Source organism: Gopherus flavomarginatus, chromosome 9 (assembly GCF_025201925.1).
Source record: "Gopherus flavomarginatus isolate rGopFla2 chromosome 9, rGopFla2.mat.asm, whole genome shotgun sequence".
In the NCBI taxonomy this organism is placed as follows: Eukaryota; Metazoa; Chordata; order Testudines; family Testudinidae; genus Gopherus; species Gopherus flavomarginatus.
In genome coordinates, this window is record NC_066625.1 from 56,276,652 (window position 1) to 56,289,466 (window position 12,815).

The following is a 12,815-nucleotide window of genomic DNA, read 5'->3' on the forward strand; positions in this document are numbered from 1 at the left end:
TTGTGGTAGTGTTATGAACTCCCATCCAGGAAACCTAAGTTGGATTCCTATTGCACATTTCCATGGGCTGCAAGTGCTGCAAAGGCAGAGTTCTCTGATGGTTGAAGGGTGGTGAGAGAACAATATGTTGATTACTACAGAGGCTTGTGTTGATTACTAGCTAAATAACTGTCAGGAGAGAATCTTGGTGGCTGCAGCTCTGTCTGAAAACTAAGAATGGTGAAATTCTCCCCACAAATGGGTATGCTGAAGGTAAACATCCTGTCCCCAAAAGAGGAAACACAAAAATAAAACTGTACTTTGATATGAAGTACCTAATAATCAAAAGTGATGGTATTGCAATGGCAAATGATTGAAACACATACTTGTCCATATTGCCACTAAATGTAACAGACACTCATTTAAGAGAATTTTTTTGCAGCATAGAGCATTGAAAACACATGTCTAATAGGTGCATTCATTTTAACATATTCAGTGAGCAGGCCTGATTAATTAGTACATGTCACCATCTGCTACTTACTAAAACTATTCATTTTTAAATGTTGAAATTGTAGGGAATGGTGCACACCAATTATGTTCTTTTTAACTGAATTATGTTGGTATAAAGTTTTAGTGGAGGAAGCCATCATTGTGATTCAGCCAGCATTCATCTAAGGGAGCACTGCCAACCTGAAATTATTTAGAACAAAGGAAAAATGCCTGAAATACATTGTTGAAAGAGAAGAAAAATGCCTGAAATGCATGTATTACTATGTTTAGGCACGCAATTGAGAAGAGGTCAATAAATAAGAGCCATAAAAATACCTCTGCATTTCAATGAAAGGTTCAAGCACCTGACATCAAGATGTCTCAACAGATCATCTCTTCATCCTTGTACAGAGGCCTTGAATCTGTCATCTTGCACCATACTGCACTGATAAGTGGAATAGTTTTGTTACATTTTTTCGTGAGCTTGATTTCAGCATAGTGGGCCAAATTCAGCCCAGAGGTAAACAGTTGCATATCTGTTGAACTCAGTAAAGCAGTACACCCTTGTAGAGGATTGAATTTGGTCTATAGTGTAGTCAAACTGTTGTTTTACTGGTTCATCCATCTGGTGAACGAGGAAGTATGATCCAGTGGCTAGAGCACTAAATTATGAGGTGAGACATGGATTCTATTCCGGGCTCTTCCATTGACTTGCTGTGTGAATTTTAAGTTATTTAATTTCACTGAGCCTTAGTTTCCCCATGTGTAAAATGTGGATGGTAATGCTTGCTCACATTTCTTAAGTGCTTTGAGGTCTATGGATGAATAACATATCAGCTTTAAGTATTATCTTTTACTTGAGAAGCCCAATTTCTGATTATAGTGAATATGTCTGTTCAGGTTTTAATTAGCCCTCTTATCATTCATTATAGTGATCCCTTAGGGACAGGAATTTCCGCAGAATTTTTCTCATTTGCTTCAATGGCTAGGTAGCTTGTTGAGTGGTGGCATGTAAACTATAGAGGGAGAGACCGAATATGTTCTTTTGATATCTGAAGAAGAATAAGATTATCAGGGCAGGGGTGTGTCAGTTTCCTGAGCACCTTTCTCTTGAATAGTAGAGCAAAATGGATTCAAAAGCGAATGATGTTAGATTATCTCAATCAAGTGAAATTTTTAATTATTCCTTTTTTTAACATGATGTACTTTGTATATGTGTTTCCATTAGCTTCATTGGACTCTGCTGCGCACTATCAAATGATAGTTCTTGCTGGTAATAGGTACCAGAACAACATTCAGAATGTGAGGACAGCACAGTAGCAAACCTATAGTTAAAGTTGAAAGAGTTCAGCCATTGTCATTTTAAGGGGTTAGGAAGAGGAGAAAGACGTTCAGCAAAATATGTCAAAACATTTTTGAGTTATATACCAGTGAAGAAAGGAATAGACTTTTTTCTATCTTTATAGAGTTCAAACACTGATTTTTAAACTTCAGGTTTGCTATAAATTTAGCTCTTAATATTGCAAAGTGCCTTTGGTATTAAAATAAGAAAGTGATAGATATTTGAATTTCTCTACTTTTTCCAGCCCGCAAACAACACAATTTTCTATGGTTTGAAGGTGCAGAGTTCCCTTCTCATAGCTGCAGATGATTTCAGAGGATGTTACGCGGAGTGCTCACAAATTGAACATCCTGTGACTGTCTAAAACCAATCCGTGACTGTCTGGAAACCAATCTGTAGTTTATGAACTATTAACTGAATGACTCTTGCCCATTTCATAGGCTATATCAGAAAACTATGTCATGTCATGAGGTTGTGTGTAAACCATTTATATTAAGTGTTAATGTTCTAAATTATTAATGGCTAACGTTAATGGCTAGTATATGCCTAATGTGAGCTTGATTTCTATACTGGTGCCTTTGGGATATGCAAGCATAAGTTTATGTACAGCTTTGACTATATCATTTTAATATTTTAACTTGAGCAGTGCTTTGTGAATATGAAGTTCCCTGGCTTCTGCCAATTTCTTACATCTAACATTCAGATTCATTTTTCAGTATGTAACTCTAATTTGGAGGAGGAAAAAAGTTGATCAGTTTCAGCGTCTGTGGACAAGAGGGAGTAAATAAAATCAGTAATCGAACATTAAAACCTTGTAATAACCCAAATTTATGAAATATGCTAGTCTCCATCATTTTTTCCACAATCTTTTTAGCAGAAAATGTTTGAACTAAAGGGGACTGATCCATAAAACTGTCCTTTTTGTGATAGAATTTCAAAGCAAGTGTGTCCTGTCTGTCTCTCAGAGAGAGTAGTATAAACCAGCTAAACGTTAAAAACTACATTCACACTTACTCTTTTGTTTTAATTATTTGCTCAGAGATTTTATGGAATAGAAATGTATTAACTAAGAAAACATTTTGTTTGGACTCAGAACAGCATCTTTTTTTCCCCCACTTTTACATGGTGGATACATGAAAGCAGGGAGATCACGAGACTGAGAGATTCTAGCACTTCCCTTCTTTCTCTTAAATATTTCAAGAGACTCATTTCTTGAATGTAACTTTTATAATAAGAGTATATGATGAGGTTGTTTGGGGTTGGGCTAGCATAGTTGTTTCAAAGAGTTCAACAAAGAAGGAAAAATCCCTCAGTGCTATAAAAGCCAAAGGCTTAACATTTGAATAGATCAGTGTCTGGCAAAGCTAATATCTGTTAGATCATATAGAGAAATGTTTGGGGGACTGTCTTCAAGGGAAAAAGCTTTGTCTCTCTATATCATTAGTCAATGTATGAAATATGAGAACTTACCATGAATGTGCTTGATGAAACTGTTCTAGTGCTAGACTGCAGCCCCATCTGGTGTTTGAACAGGAGTTCTTCTTATGTAGCTCTCCTATATCATCGCGTGAAAAATAAGGCACCTTGCTATACTGTACTTGAGAAAATTGACATTTATACAAATGCCTGATTTTATTAATAGCTTCTATTGTATGCCATATTGTGATGAAAGCCAATTGTGTTTTTGGTGAATTACAGCGTAGCAGTCCTGTTGATAACATGCCATCCACTAAATCAGGTTGAGAGCTGTATTTACTGGGTAGGTTTATTTACACAGCTTGCATTTATTTCTGTGATCAAAAATGTATATTGATCAATCAAATGGTCTAACAAAATAGAAAGAATTACCTCTTGTTTCTTGTATTTTTACATTAAAAATGATTCTCTGAAGTTACATTGGGATTAATTTGGCCCGGCGGCTTTAAACTGGTGAGACATCAATTCATGAAAGACTCAAATCCTACATATTCTGAAGGCTCACATTTAGTGGGTTCATATATGGTTTTTGACATGGGGCTAGTTATTTCAGGAACTGATCAAACTCATTCTCAAATAGTTTTCCAGTAAGCTGAGGGAAATTTCTACTTGTATTGCGGATTTGGTAGGAAGAATATAAGTGAAACAAACCTGTGACTAAAAGAAGCATTGCCTTGCATCATGCAAATGGTTTAAGATAGTTTTATTGTTTCTGTTCTAAGTTGACTAAAGGTAATGCCATGGAGAAACTGGAGCGTGTGACTTTCTGCATATAATGGACCAATGTCTTTTATCCAGCTCTCTTTTTTGAGTAACCATTTTCTCTTTGGCTAAAGTATCTACCCAGTAATAATTTGACCTTGATGGAAACATGACTGAAAGGCTTTTTTTCAGATAACTATGAATTAAATTGAATTGTTCGGGCAGGTTTTCTCAGTCAAGCAATAGAACATTCACCTTTGAACCTAAATCAAATGCTTTAAATCACATTTGAGAAAACTAAACATATTCTTTCACCATCCCTATCCTGTCTGAAATTTTGAAGGATATTTTTGTGGCGACATGCCTTTATTTTTTAGTTTTAGGTCCCATCTTTCTCGGCTTCCAATTTATCAGGCAGAACTGAAGGTCAATAGCACTAAATTAGTAGAGATTTAACACTATATATTCCTAATCATTGTCACTTTTCAGGGACATGCTGACCGCCACTTCCCGCAGCTCCCATTGGCCGGGAATGGCGAACCGTGGCCACTGGGAGATGCGGGCGGCCAGGCCTATCGATGGTCGATGTAAACACTGTCTTGCGGCCCACCAGTTCTATATCTAGGGCTCTACCAAATTCATGCTCTATTTTGGTCAATTTCATGGTCATCGAATTTTTAAAATAATAAATTTCATGATTTCAGCTATTTAAATCTGAATTTTCATTGTGTTGTAATTGTAAGTGACCCGACCCAAAAAGGAGTTATGAGAGGGGGTTGCAAGGTTATCGTAGGAGGGATTGTGCTACTGCTACCTTTACTTCTGCACTGCTGCTGGCAGTGGCACTGCCTTTAGAGTTGGGCACTAGAGAGCGGTGGCTGCTGGGCAGGAGCCCAGCTCTGAAGGCAGAGCCACCGCCAGCAGCAGCACAGAAGTAAGGATGGTATGGTGTGGTATTGCCACCTTTACTTCCACGCTGCTGCAGTCAGGGTGTGGCCTTCAGAACTGGGCACCTGGCCAACAGCCACCACTTTCCGGCCACCCAGCTCTGAAGGCAGTGCAGAAGTAAGGATGGCAATAATGCAACCCCCCTAAAATAACTTTGTGACCCCCCCCCCCGCATCTCGTTTTTGGATCAGGACCCCCAATATGAGAAATGCTGGTCTCCTCTGTGAAATCTGTGTAGTATAGGATAAAAGCACACAAAAGACCAGATTTCACAGTCTGTGATGCATTTTTCATGGCTGTGAATTTGGTAGGGGCCTATCTATGTGTAATTGTTTCATATTTCAGATATTTGGTTTTAGAGAAGTCAATAAAGAGCCATAAATTGTCAGATAAAGACTACTTGGTTCTTTTAAATCATTGCTAAGAGTGTTTACTTCTGGGGGAATTCTGTGTTACACAAAAATTCTGTGCACAATATTTTAAAATTCTGTATATTTTATTTGTGAAAATACTACAATCTAATCATGCCAGTTTCAATTATTTTGGTAATTTATTTCAAAATACTTGTCAGAAAAAATGTAACAGTCCAGACGACAAAATAGATTCCCCCAGGAGCAGAACGTTAAAGGAACCTGTATGACAACCCAGTTTCTGTTTCTCTGTTCTGTTTTTGTTGGGCACCTCAGTCTGGGTATGTCACATGCCAGCTGGGCACATCTTGGGGAAAAACTCTGCCACTCCGGTCTTTTGTTAATTCTTGGGGTTTTGTCCTGCCCCCATAGGATTACCATATAGAGGCTCCTAAATAGAGGACAATGTCAGGGGGATAGGGAGTTGGGAGGGGGGTACAGTTGGGGAGTGCTGGAGGCGGTCTGTGTGTACTAGGAAAGAGTATTTGGGGGGGTAGTAGAGGGGGCTGCATGGGGCACCCCCTAGCCCAGACACCTGTACCCCCTCTTCTCCAGAGCCCAGCCGCCAGGCCAGGCATCTCCACACAAACCCCCAGAGCACAGCCACGGGGCACCCCCCATCCCAGACACCTGCAGTCTCTCCTCTCAGAGCCTGGGGATCCATAGGGAGAAACAGCCTGATGCTGGTCAGATCGGGCTTGTATGGAGTTTCCTGTGGTGATTTCAGTATTGGGCGGTGCAGGGCTGACCCTGCACAGGGCCTCCATCTCTGCTGGGCTGGGCGATCTGCTCGCTGTGAGGCCAACATGCCACCTCCTTCCTTCAGGGTAAGCAGGGAACCACAGTTGCCGGGAAACCTCCAGTTCCTCCTCCACACCCCTCCAACAATGTCCTCTATTTGCAAGCTGGGGAGCCAGGCTCTGCCAGGACCAGTTGCCCCTAGTGGCAGCCAGCAGCTGTGCAGCACCAATTCTGCAGGAACAAATGAAATTCTGTGCAGAACATTAATTCTGTGTAAATTCTGCTTTGCGCAGCAGCACATTATTCACCCAGGAGTAAGTGTTTATAAAAGGAGAAACAGTCAGAATATGAGTATAAACACAGTCATTCACTTGTCACTGAATGTTGTTGTTTTTCCCCATTTTTATCTTTTGTTTTCTTTTATTTTTTAGAAAGATCACTATTTGAAAGCATAGCCAGGATAAATGAGCAGAGTGAAAACGAATGGATGAAGTTCTTACCATGCACTGAACAGTGGAGCATCAGGTGCAAAGCTCTGGGAAAATGTCTGCTTGCAACACCTTTACTGAACACGTCTGGAAACCTGGTGAATGTAAAAACTGCTTCAAACCCAAAAGCTTGCACCAACTGCCCCCAGCCTCTGAAAAGACTTCCCTCTCACATGGCAATCTGAAAACCAATGCAAACCACAGCAACAACCACCGTGGTAGAAGTACAGGAAATTTCCGACCCCCTGTAGCAAAGAAACCCACTATAGCTGTGAAACCCACCATGATGGTGGTAGATGGGCAGAGCGTCAGTGGTGAGATCAGCACACCTGATCATTGTGAGAACAAGCCAGTAATTATAGGGTGGAACCGAAACAAGACTGTTTTAAACAAAAAGCCACTGAACAATAATAATGAAGATGAAGTTGAAGGTTATAGCCATGTTCATAGGCCTTATGGCAACAATGATAGTGCAGGTAAGATACCAAACAATAATAATAATGGACTGACAGAAGTGTTGAAGGAAATTGCAGGTTTGGATACCACACCTCAGCTAACAGGAAATGAAATGAACTCAAGGGAAACGTTTTTGGGAAGAATAAATAATTGCTATAAAAGATCATTAGAAAGACAGATCCCTCCAAGCTGCATGATGGGTGGAATGAAGGATTCACATAGTAAGCATGTTATTCTGAGTGGAAGCACTGAAGTGATAAGTAATGAAGGTGGGCGTTTCTGTTACCCAGAATTCTCCAGTGGAGATGAGAGTGAGGACGATATGTTTTTTGGCAGCATGCAGGAAGAGCATGAGAGTTGGGATGAAAGTGATGAAGAGCTGCTAGCAATGGAAATTCGCATGCGGGGCCAACCTCGCTTTGCTAACTTTAGAGCTAACACCCTGTCTCCTGTCCGGTTTTGTGTTGACAAAAAATGGAACACTGTGCCTTTAAGGAACAAGTCTCTCCAGAGGATCTGTGCTGTAGACTATGATGATAGCTATGATGAAATTTTAAATGGTTATGGAGAAGAAACTGTAATCCTTTATGGGCAGGAAAGCATGCAGAGTATGGTATCATCTGATTCCACATCTCCTGATTCTTCTTTAACTGAAGAGTCTCGGTCTGGAACAATCAGCAGCTCAGCTCAAAAACTCTGCAATGGAAGGTTATCTCCCAGTACCCCTAAGGAGAACAAGTTGATTGAACCAGATTATGAGAGTCTTTGTGATAAGCAGCAAGTGAAAGACATGTCAAAAACTTCCAGAAACACTGCAAACATTCTAGAGACTCACAAGGCAGTTCTTGCACTTAGATTGGAAGAGAAGGATGGCAAGATTGCAGTACAAAGTGATAATCAAGAAAGCAAAAGTGCTGCAGATGTTACTGGGCAAGCAGTAACTATAAACTTGGTACCAATGGAAGATCAAGCCAAACCTTATAGAGTTGTAAATATGGAACAACCAGTTTGCAAGCCTTATACTATAGTAGATGTGTCAGCAGCCATGACCAATGAGTGTGTGGATGGTCAGACTGAAAGCTCAGAAACCAAAAATACGCCATCTAACCCAAATTCACCAGGAACTCCAGGTGCATTGATTATATCTACTACTGCATCATCTGGGCGAGTAAATGCCAATCTAAAAAAATCCAGTGCAGTTAGATACCAAGAAGTATGGACCTCTAGTACTAGCCCACGACAGAAGATACCTAAGGTGGAATTAATCGCTAATAGTTCAGGACCTTCTGTCCCTCCAAGGAAAAGCAGCCACAAATCTGCTCCTACTTCACCTACAGCCACAAATATTTCTTCAAAAACCATCCCAGTGAAGTCACCCAATTTGTCTGAGATAAAATTTAATAGTTACAACAATGCCGGCATGCCACCTTTCCCAATTATCATTCATGATGAACCTACATATGCTAAGAGTTCAAAGAATGCTATCAAAGTTCCTATTGTAATCAATCCAAATGCGTACGATAATTTAGCCATCTATAAAAGTTTTCTAGGGACCAGTGGAGAGCTATCCATCAAAGATAAAACTACAAGTGTAATAAGCCACACATATGAAGAAATAGAAACAGAAAGCAAAATCTCTGAAAATATACCCAGCAAATCCACTGAATTTACCCAACCCAAGGGGGTAACTAATAGCACAGAGTGTAAATTGGGTTCTGTGGCTCAGAAAGTTCAAGAGTACAATAGCTGTCTCAGCAAAGTTCAGACACCACCACAAAGAAGTCGTAGTTTTGACCACAGCTCCCCAACTAGAGTTCAGAAGACAAGTCAAGAGCCTGCAGCTAAAATGGAAGGAGCACAGGAGACTTCTGGTGGCAGCAGCAATAGGGAAAATGCAAACACGGTGCTTTCTCAGATTGTGGCTTCTATCCAGCCCCCACAGTCTCCTCCAGAAACACCTCAATCAGGACCCAAATCTTGCAGTGTGGAAGAATTATATTCCCTACCACCTGATGCAGATACCACTAAAAGCAGCCTGGTACGACCCAAATCTCTCTTTACCGCACAACCCATCAATGATACTGAAGTATCCAGTGCCACAGAAAGCACTACCACTAAAATGCAGAAGGATACACTTTCAAAGCCACTTACCACCCATTCGTCAAAGCCAGTAACAGGCACCCATAATACCACAAGCCCCAAAAGAGAGCAAGCACCTCCATTTCCCCCTCCACGTTCCACTTCTTCACCTTATCATGCAAGTAATTTGTTGCAAAGACATTTCAGCAACTGGAGCAAACCAACCAGTCCCATTAGATCAACAGAGGCAGAGTCAATACTGCATTCAGAAGGTAGACGAGCTGCTGATGCAAAACCCAAGCGCTGGATATCCTTTAAGAGCTTCTTCCGCCGCAGAAAGACTGATGATGAGGAAGACAAAGAGAAGGAAAGAGAAAAAGGGAAACTAGTGGGTCTTGATGGAACTGTTATACATATGCTGCCCCCTCCTCCAGTTCAACGCCACCATTGGTTCAGTGAGTCAAAAACAGACTCCAGTGAGAAGCCATCCATTGTTTTCATGTATAGATGTGAACCAGCACAGGCTGAACCAAATACCGACCAGAACAAGGCTGGAGTGGAGTTTCCAAATGAAGATACAGTGGCAGAGGACAAAGCAGAAATGGAAGAGATGTTGACAGAGGATTCTGAACAGATAATTAAGAGTTATTCTTCACCATCTCAGATTCCCAAGAAGATCCTCAGGTAAACTGCTGCTAATAGCATATGTCTTTTTAACTCACTCATTCAGTGTTGTAGAATGTGCTGTACATTTTTCAGAAATGGAAAGTAATTTAAGGGCTTTACATAGAACTTTATATGTGCATGTGTAATGTTTTTACAGTCTTAGCATTTTACTGGATAGTTGTTTTCATTAGTGCCTTTCTTCGTATGAACAGCATCCAGTATTTTGAACTGTCTTCGATAGGTTGATCTTGTTCTACTGAATCAAACACACATGGCTCTGAATTTTTAGATTAATGTGATATTTCTATGCTATAGAAGACTAAAGAACTCTGGTGTAGAAGTGGAGGGTAAATATTTAGTGGAGAAGTAGAAAGTGTACTGACTATCTATCTCTCTGTCATGTGCCCCTCCTGAGTTAAAAAACACGTCTCCAGCTGTAACACCCCATATTGATAGTCCATGTCATTGCACAAGTTGTATTAGCGTGTATTTTATTATGCTGATGGGAGGGAGCTGTCCGTCAGCATAGTAAATCCACCTCTGCAAGAGGCAGTAGCTATGTCAGTGGGAGAAGTCCTCCTACTGACATAGTGCTGTCCATACCAGTGCTTAGGTTGCTGTAACTTACCGCGCTTAAGGTAAGTGGTAGTGTAGACCAAGCCTTAGTGAAAGCAGGATACCAGGATATTGTCAAAAGATATTTTAAAACTTTTGTACCTATTTTTTTTTAATTGTACCCTGCCAGACAGAAAATTATAAAATCATAGACTTGTTCCTTTCAATGCAATGTCTGACCCTCACCAAAAACAAGGTCAGGTCCTAAAGTTCCCTCACCCTATTTGTTCTCCATACTCTTGTCTGTACAAGAAAAATGCACTGATTTAACTTTAAATAGTTTTTAAACTGATTTAAAATTATGGAAACCTATGTGTGGACACTCTTATTTCAGTTTATCTTAAACTGATTACTAATCAATGTAACCTAAAGTGAAATCAGCCTTTTTAAACTGCCCATAGGAGTGTCAAACTCACCCTTTTGCATGAGTTTAAAATCACACCTTTATTAAAACTGGTGCAATGAGGACTTATTTATTGTCTGTTTTTCTGGTATTTTTTCGTAGTTGGAAAGTTCAAGTTTTTGTTACAATGTTTCTGATGAAAGTTAGGGATATAAAGTGGGTGCTATAATACTAGGAAGTATCACCATACTTGTGTGCAGTATAGCACCTGGCTGAAAACAAAGTGTCTTCAACTACCCTAGGGATGGTGAGGTTGCTTTGTTGTATCACACCTGCCTAGAGTATGTTTATACTATTACTGTTTACAGTAGTTAGTCTTTCTCTTTCCTGTTTTTCACCCCCTTTTAGAGAATTTTTCTTTATTTTTTCCCCACCAAGCGGTGGTGATAGTGTGAAATCATAGCTCAGAATTTTCAAAGGGTAATTATATTTTATTTGCTATTCTATTTTATAAAAAGTACTAACTCCATTATGATCTTTCTGAGAATATTTAAAAAAAGAAAACAATGAAACCTTGGGAGTTTTATGGGCAGAATAAGATTTGGTAGCTTTCTGTGGCATTTGGCTTTCTGTAATTTATTTTTATTGCCTTTCATGCATTTTGGTGTATTAAGGTAATTGTTTTTACTTGATTTTGATTGTGTTAAGGAGGGGGAAAGGAGAGCCAATATGGTTCAAGAATTTTGATTTGTCTATTTTTACATTATTTATGAACCAGGCCTGGCTGCTTGCAGTTTTGCACCAATAGGAAGTATATTTGATTTACCAAGTGATGCTACGCTTGCTTTGTATTAACTCATCATATGTTAGCTAAAGGTTAATGCTAATTCAGGCTAAAATGTGTGGAATGGAAAATAAGTTCAAAATCTTCAGTTAACGACTGTAGCAGGCTTAGAGAAAAATTGAAGACAAGAAGATAAAGATCAATGAACATGACACTTTTCTAACTGAGAATGCCAACAACTGTAAAGCTCACTGAGAGATTAAATTGATGACCTGAAAAGTAAGATAGGATTAAGAAATGTCAGATTGGTGGGGGGTCCTGAAGGCATATCAACAGGAGAAACTGAACTTTTTCTTTTTTATCCCATAGTGGATTATGAAGGTGGTAGAGACTAACTTTTAATTCTTCTTCGAGTGATTGCTCATATCCATTCCAGTTAGGTGTGCGCGCGCCGCATGCACGTTCGTCGGAGAAACTTTTACCCTAGCAACCCAGGCGGGTCGGCTGGGCGCCCCCTGGAGTGGCGCCGCTATGGCGCCCAATATATACCCCAGCCGACCCGGCCACCCTTCATTTCCTTCTTACCACCCGTGTCGGTCGTTGGAACTGTGGAGCGCGGCTTCGCTGACCTCCACACTCCCTAGCAGCTCATTTCGCTATCGTTGTATATAGTAGTTATAGTTCATTGTTGTACATATATATATATATATATAGTTATTAGTTAGTCAGTTATCTAGAGTTATTAGTGTAGTTATTAGTTGTAGTTTGAGGGGATCGGGGACACCCCCCCCTTTCCCCGCACCGGGAGCCGGAGCTCATGCCCGGCTCATCAGGCTTCAAGCAGTGCTCGGCTTGTCACAAGCCCATGCCAGTTGGAGACCCCCATGACTCCTGCTTGAAGTGCCTCGGGGAGTCGCACTTATCGGCCAAGTGCTCAATCTGTAAGTCCTTCAAGCCGAGAACCAAGAAGGAGCGTGACATTAGATTGAGACAGCTCCTTATGGAAGCGGCCCTGACACCTCCGCCCTCGGCACCGAGCGCAAGTCAGCTGGTAAGCAAGGGCTCCGCCACGGCACCGAGTGCTACCACCAAGAAGCCGGCACCAAAACCGACTCCGAGCCGCTCCCTCTCCCCGAGGCCGAAGGCAGCAAGGGCGCAGATCATCCCACCATCAACTGCCTCCCAGTCAGAGACTGCGCATAAGGTGGATCGCCCGGCACCGATACCTGCCACGGCACCGTCTAAGCTGGTACTGTTGATTCCGACCCCGCGAGGGCCGTTGAGTCCGGCACCTGGC

General features: G+C 40.9%; 1 protein-coding gene across 2 annotated transcripts in view; it reads left to right on the plus strand.

Moving 5' to 3' along the window:
* PEAK1 (pseudopodium enriched atypical kinase 1) overlaps window positions 1-12,815 on the plus strand; it is a 255,770-nt gene that overhangs the window by 181,566 nt on the left and 61,389 nt on the right. For both annotated transcript variants that reach the window (XM_050966965.1, XM_050966966.1), the window contains one exon: window positions 6,519-9,794. In XM_050966965.1, coding sequence (XP_050822922.1) covers window positions 6,631-9,794 — 3,164 coding nt within the window. In that variant the 5' untranslated portion in view covers window positions 6,519-6,630. The remainder of the gene's footprint in view (window positions 1-6,518; window positions 9,795-12,815) is intronic.